Genomic DNA, 6,462 nt, shown 5'->3' with positions numbered 1-6,462 from the left:
ATAAAACTCTGCCTTTATTTAGCGCCTTTCATCCCCAAGGATCCCGGGGCACGCTGCTACTAACAAGCTGCTACGTGCACTATTTTTAGCCCTCCCTAGCGCGGCTGCGGGAGCGGCAGTCCCTGGAGCACGGCACGGCAGCTGAGCCCGGCTCCTCGCTGGAGCGCGGCCAGGGAGCCGGTCCTGCTCCGCTGGGATGCTCTATGGGGCTGCTGTGGGTCATCCCCTTGTTGTGGGGCGTCGGGGGCGCACCTGGCCGAGGTTTATATCGCTGCAAATTGATGTGTGTCGGCTCAGCATCGCGGCGTCATCGGTGCCGCGGGAGGGAAATGCAGCAGCTGCCGCTGCACAGGTACTGTCGGTGAGCCCGGCTGGGCTCTGCCTGCCGGGGAGATGCAGAGCAGAGGGACAGCCCTGTCCCGGCGTGTGTCCCCTGTCGCCAGCCCCAGGACAGGTGGCTCAGCCACGCGCTCAGTAGCGTGTCCCCAAGGCTTCTGCGGCTGCAAGTCGAGCATTAGCATTCCTAATTGGTGCCACTCGGAGTGTCAACAGCCAGCAGGGTCGGAGTGGCCGGGAAGTGGCAGCCATGAAGTCATCATCTGTCCCGGATCTGTAACAGCAGGTACGGGGGGGCAGGTACTACTCAGTCCCCACGCTGGGTCAGGGCTGGGGTGGTTCCCTGCCCTGGGAACACTCTGCCCCTGGGCAAGGGGGAGATGTGATGGCAGTGGAGGGGTGAACCCAGAGGTGGGTGGTTTTCCAAGGGCTGGGAGATGAGGCCGTGCTCCCACCTCAGGAGAACCCCACAGATCCCCCAGCACCCAAAGCTGGAGGACAGGCACTGGTGCCAGTGTGCTGGAGGAGGGCTCCGTGTGGCTTTCCAGGATGCACGTTAACAAATCCCTCATTGGGAGCCCTGTGCTGATTTCCAGCGTGGCACCTGAATGGTTCCCTCCGTCAGAAAAGCCTCTCCTGGGAGCATCACACATCCCTCCTGCGGCACGAGGGGAGCTGGCTCCGTCCCTCCCTCCTGCCTCAGCCCGAGCGTGTCATTACCAGCATTTCTCCTGTACTAAAAAAAGCACAAATTTCTTAATTGTTTCCTGCTGGAGTTGAAAGGCAGCTCCCGGGCCCAAAATAGCACGTTGGGGGAAACGCAGTCGAACAAGAGAGAAGCAGAAGGCGATTTGCCTGGAGGGGCTGAGCTGAGCTCTGACTGCAGCCCGGGCTGCTGCTGAGGTCTTTTTTGCCTGCCCCGAGGGCTCACCCTCATCCTCCTCCTCCTTCCACCTACCCTCCTTGGTGCTCTTGGGTGATTGGGCCTGCAGAGCTGGTGCCTGGGGCATCCCCTGGGCACCCTCAGGGTGGAGGTCACGGCTGGTGTCTCAGTGAGGTTGTGTGCAGGGAAGCCTGTTCCTGTTAGAGATGTTGCTCAGCATCTCTCTTTTGGAAGGATGCTTCTGTGCAACCCTTTTTTTTTGGGGATGGGGAAATCCCTTGAGACTGCTATGACTGATGTTTAGCCCACCCCAGCTCAACAAACAACCCTCCAAATCCCACCTGTGACTGCCAAAGCCCTCAGTGCTCTTCATCCCAGATGCTGAGCATCCCCATGGCTGTGTCCCCTCTCCTGGGGTGCTGCTGTCCAGACACCCTGCAGTGCTACAGTGGGTGCTGCTTTTGCTGAATCCCAGGGGAAGTGGGGGAATTGAAGGCTCTGTCCCTCCAGTGACTCCTGGGCTGGGATGGAGGGATCCCCCAATGCTTGGGGCAATCTTGGGCACAGCAATTCCTGCTAACGGGGATGCTGGAGCCAGAATCCAGCTGGTGATGAGGTGTGGGCCGTTGTGTGCCCTCCTGGCCGCCCCACCTGCCAGCCCTCGCCTCTGTGCTCTGGGCCTTCTGCCAGGCACGTTACAAATCTTCCTGATAGAAAATTGCTTTCTTTTTTTTTTTTTGCCATCCAAGGTAATTGGTATCTGTTGGTGTGTCTTGAGTCTCTATTTTTATCAGCCGTTTGCACATTGACATCTCCACTCGCCTCATTATCCCCGCGCCTTTCAGACCTGTGGCTTTTTTATCATTATTTAGATGCACGACGCAAAGGAAATGACAAATGAGGCCGTTCCCCCTGTGCCCACCTGCTGGCACCTGGCTCCCTGCTGTGGGAAGGCACAGGCACAGCTTCTGCAGTGGGACATGCAGGGACAAGTGCCAGCCCGCTGCCCAGCATCCCACATCCCTCTGAGCCTTTCATCTGCTGAGGACATTTTTCATTTCAGCAGCTGTCCCTTGGCTGGGGACACTCGGGGTTGCCAGTGCTCTCTGTTTTCTAGCTGGTTGCATTTTTGGGGTTTTGCCAGAGCCTGGTGGGGCTCCTCAGGGTGCTGGGATGGGTTTGATGATGTTTCTCCAGAGGCAGCTGGTGCCTGGGGGGATGCCAGCCCTGGGGCTGTGCCTGTGCCCACGTTCAGTGTGTAATGTCAGGGCCAGGCAAGTTCCTTCCCTGAGCTGCCTCCAGGCAGATGTTTTGGCAGATGTTTTCAGGGGTGTTTTAGCTCTGGGAAGATGAGACAGCAGGCCCAGATTTTCCCCAGGCATGATCAACTTGTCCCCTTCATGGTCCAGAGCATCTTGCAGCCATGGTTCTGCACTCCCTGAGCACAACACAAAACATCTTGGGAGGCTTCTTGGTTTCAGGGGTCCCCAACACCTGCAGCCCTGGTCCCATGGACCAGCTGGGCTGGCCCAGGCAGTGCCTCAAAAGCAGTTGCTGCCACAGGGGGAACTTGTGGGGGGCACCTGACAGCTCATGGAGTGAGTGAATCCCAGAGCATCCCCCAGGGAAGTAATTTTTGGGAGCCCCATGGCATCCCCCAGGGAATTTGCTGATGGGCAGTGCAGGGGAACAGCTGTCACTGCAAAAGCACTAAATTTCTCTCTTTTTTTCTCTTTTCTCCTGTTTTCTCTTGCAGTCACGGAGAAGGAGGTGCAGCAGTGGTGAGTGCCTGGCATGGTGGTGAGCTGGCTGGGGCATGGGGCTGTGGGCAGGGGACAGGAGCTGGTGGCACTCGGCCACCCCACTGGCCAGGCAGAGCAGGGACATGCAGGAGGGGTGGGCAGGTGCACCCATATTGGGGTGCACCTGCCTCGTAGAGGGGAGACCAGAAAATAGAGGGGTTTTCCTTCACACCCTGTGCAAGGGCTGGGTTCTAGTGGCTCTTCCCTCCCCATACGAGCAGCCAAAGAGCGTGGGGACATGGGGACTGTCCAGCTGGTGACCCGTTGCAGGAGGCTGGTGCTGTCCCAGCGTGTCCCCTTTTGCAGTAGGGCCTGCAGAGGCTGTCAGGGGTGGGATCCATGCTCTCACTCCATCCCCTCCGCCCCACCGAACACAGCGCCCTAGAAAAGCCACTGCTTCCCTTTCATCTCCCTATCCCACCAGTCAAGGTTTGCTTTCTTTATCTCTTTCTCTCATCCTTCCCCCCCACCCGATGAGTCATAGCTGCAGCAGCGTGAAAAAGATGTCACCGGCACTTCGGTTTCCCACCTCGCCACCCCCTTCCCCTCCTCCTCCAGCCCTCGTCCCGCTGCAGCGGGCGCCTGACAGATCTGGGCGACGTGTTGCATAATATTCACGCACCCCACGTGATGCCCGTGTGGTCCCACATGCTCCCTTCACGCTCCCTGCGTGGTGCCCTCACCCACAGAGCCAGTGAGCCCCTTCCCTGCACCCTCCGGTGCAGCTGCACTTTCCAGCACCCAGGTCCAGCCTGGAGCTGGGACCGAGGGTTTTTTGGGATGTTTAAGCATTGGTGGGTTTTGGAAATGACCTGAGCTGTGCCACCTGGTGACACAGGAACCCTGCTGTGCCCCCCAGCTCCTCTGAGCAGCTTTCATTTGGGGTCGTGCAAAAATTATCATGGAATATCCTGGGTTGGAAGGGACCCAGAAGCATCATCATAAGTCCAACTCCTGGCCCTGCACATCCCAAGAATCCCATGTGCCTGCAAGTGTTGTCCAAACACCTCTTGACCCCTGGCAGGCTTGGTGCCATCACCACTTCCCTGGGGAACCTTTTCCAGTGCCCAGCTACCCTCACAGAACTCGGTGGTCACTGTGCCATTGTTTTTCACCAGGGCATGGCTGCAGCGTGGCATTACTGTCAGTCCTGGCTGGGCAGTGTGTCCCTGTCACCTCCCATCTCCCAGACAATGTCCACCACAAGCCTGGTTGTGGCCCTGTTGCCCCTTGTGGGCTGGCAGCAGGGTGGAGCGGTGCAGTGGGCACCACTCAGTGTCACTGGTGCCACTCGCTGCTTGTCCCCGCTGCCACCCTCACTGTGGTGCCCACAAAGACGTCATCCACAGGGCTGGGATGCTGCAGGTGGGGGATGGGAGCGACACAGGGAGCACCTCAGCACCTTCCCAGCCCACTGCAGCACTGGGGAGAGCCTCATCCCAGCTCCCCAGGGCTCAGCAGGAGACCCTCCTGGGCCCATGCCCTGCCCTCCATTCGCAGGTACAAGGGCTTTATCAAGGACTGTCCCAGTGGGCAGCTCGATGCCGCCGGCTTCCAGAAGATCTATAAGCAGTTCTTCCCCTTCGGTGACCCAACCAAATTTGCCACTTTTGTTTTCAATGTCTTCGATGAGAACAAAGTAAGTCTGGGATCCAGGGGCACAGTCCAGGGGGGTCAGGGCTGGGCCTGTGGCGATGGTGGGATGGGTTTGGAATGCATTTGCGTGGCACTGGTGGAGCAAAATATTCCAGTGCTTCCTGGGGCGTGAAATTGAAGCGGCACAGCTGGAGCGAGCCCCCGCGCTTGTTTTAGTTGAGGAGAGTCACGTGGGGAAGGGCGATGAAGTGGCAAAGCAGGAAAGGAGAAGCACGGTGTTTTGGTGCCGCTGGCAAAAGCCCATCCGTGCGGTGCCCTTCCAGAGCCGCTCCCGCCGGGATGTTTGATATTCCAGTGCTTCCTGGGGCGTGAAATTGAAGCGGCACAGCTGGAGCGAGCCCCCGCGCTTGTTTTAGTTGAGGAGAGTCACGTGGGGAAGGGCGATGAAGTGGCAAAGCAGGAAAGGAGAAGCGCGGTGTTTTGGTGCCGCTGGCAAAAGCCCATCCGTGCGGTGCCCTTCCAGAGCCGCTCCCGCCGGGATGTTTGCTGGTGGGCTGGGCAGCTGCAGCTGGATGCCAGTGCTGGAGATAAATGTGCATCACTCCTCCCTCCCTGCTGCCTTTCTGGATGTGCCCCCTTAGAGGGGACACATGGGAAGGGAGGACTTTGCTGGACAGGAGTGGCAGCAGCACCCTGACCCCTCCTTTCCTCCCCCCAGGATGGGAGGATCGAGTTTTCGGAGTTCATCCAGGCACTGTCGGTCACCTCCCGGGGGACGCTGGACGAGAAGCTGAGGTGTAAGTGCTGCCCATGGGATACTGGTGGGCTCAGCCCCATGAGGGTGCTGGGGTGAGTGTCCAGGGCAGGGGTCACAGTCCCAGCCCCTTGGTGTTGCTCTGGCTTGCAGGGGCATTTAAGCTGTATGACCTGGACAACGACGGATACATCACGCGGAACGAGATGCTGGACATTGTGGATGCGATTTACCAGATGGTGGTAAGAGGGGCAGGGGGGGCACAGGGTGAGCAGCCCCTGGGGGGGGTCCCTGCTGGGCTGGAGCTTGGCTCTGTGGGAATGCTGAAACACCCCCAGTTCCTTCTTTGGCTTTTTTTGGTGTGGGGTTGTGGCCGTCCTGGCCATCATGGCCAGGGCAGGGTCTGGATCTGGTTGCTGAGGGTGACTGTAGTGCCAACACTGTCCCCTTGCACCCTGTCCTGATGTGAGGTGTGGGGGGACAATCCTCGCCTGGGGACACCCTCCAGGCAGGGCACAGATGGGTGTGTGACCAGGTCCTGTCCTGCTGCTGCAGGGAAACACGGTGGAGCTTCCCGAGGAGGAGAACACACCGGAGAAGAGGGTGGATCGGATTTTTGCCATGATGGACAAGGTGAGGATGCTTGAGGGTGTTTTCCCCGTGGCCAAGGGATTTAGGAGGTGCTGTGGGTCCCTTTGCTGCATCTTGGCTCTTGCATGTGCCTCCTTTCCCCACCAACACAAGGTCTCAGCTGCTGCCAAGGTCTCTGTAGGACACCCGCATCCCTCTGGGATCCCTGGATCCCTTTCAGGGTCTCTGAGGTGGCATTGTCCCCTCCATGGCAGGCATGGGTGGCTTGATGGGGAAACCGAGGCTGAGGCAGCGGTGTGGGGAGGCTGTGTGGGATGGTGTGGATGTGCCGGGGTGTCGGGGGCTCACTGGGTGGAGCTGTGCAGTAACAGGAGTGTTTTGCAGAATGCGGACGGGAAGCTGACGCTGCAGGAATTTCAGGAGGGCTCCAAGGCCGACCCCTCCATTGTGCAGGCGCTCTCCCTCTACGATGGGCTCGTATAGGCCCGCGGCCTGGGGGC

General features: G+C 59.2%; 1 protein-coding gene across 2 annotated transcripts in view; it reads left to right on the top strand.

Moving 5' to 3' along the window:
• Positions 1-2,214: 2,214 nt before the first annotated feature.
• NCS1 (neuronal calcium sensor 1) overlaps positions 2,215-6,462 on the top strand; it is a 9,286-nt gene continuing 5,038 nt past the window's right edge. Inside the window, exons 1-6 of one of the 2 annotated variants that reach the window (XM_017745620.1) lie at positions 2,215-3,000; positions 4,522-4,660; positions 5,336-5,414; positions 5,525-5,613; positions 5,927-6,004; positions 6,347-6,394. In XM_017745620.1, coding sequence (XP_017601109.1) covers positions 2,867-3,000; positions 4,522-4,660; positions 5,336-5,414; positions 5,525-5,613; positions 5,927-6,004; positions 6,347-6,394 — 567 coding nt within the window. In that variant the 5' untranslated portion in view covers positions 2,215-2,866. Of the gene's footprint in view, positions 3,001-4,521; positions 4,661-5,335; positions 5,415-5,524; positions 5,614-5,926; positions 6,005-6,346; positions 6,457-6,462 lie in introns of those variants that run through there. The other variant, XM_017745621.1, reaches the window with a different exon arrangement.

The sequence above is a fragment of the Corvus brachyrhynchos genome, unplaced genomic scaffold (assembly GCF_000691975.1).
Source record: "Corvus brachyrhynchos isolate BGI_N302 unplaced genomic scaffold, ASM69197v1 scaffold59, whole genome shotgun sequence".
In the NCBI taxonomy this organism is placed as follows: Eukaryota; Metazoa; Chordata; class Aves; order Passeriformes; family Corvidae; genus Corvus; species Corvus brachyrhynchos.
This window is presented reverse-complemented; position numbering and strand designations above follow the sequence as displayed.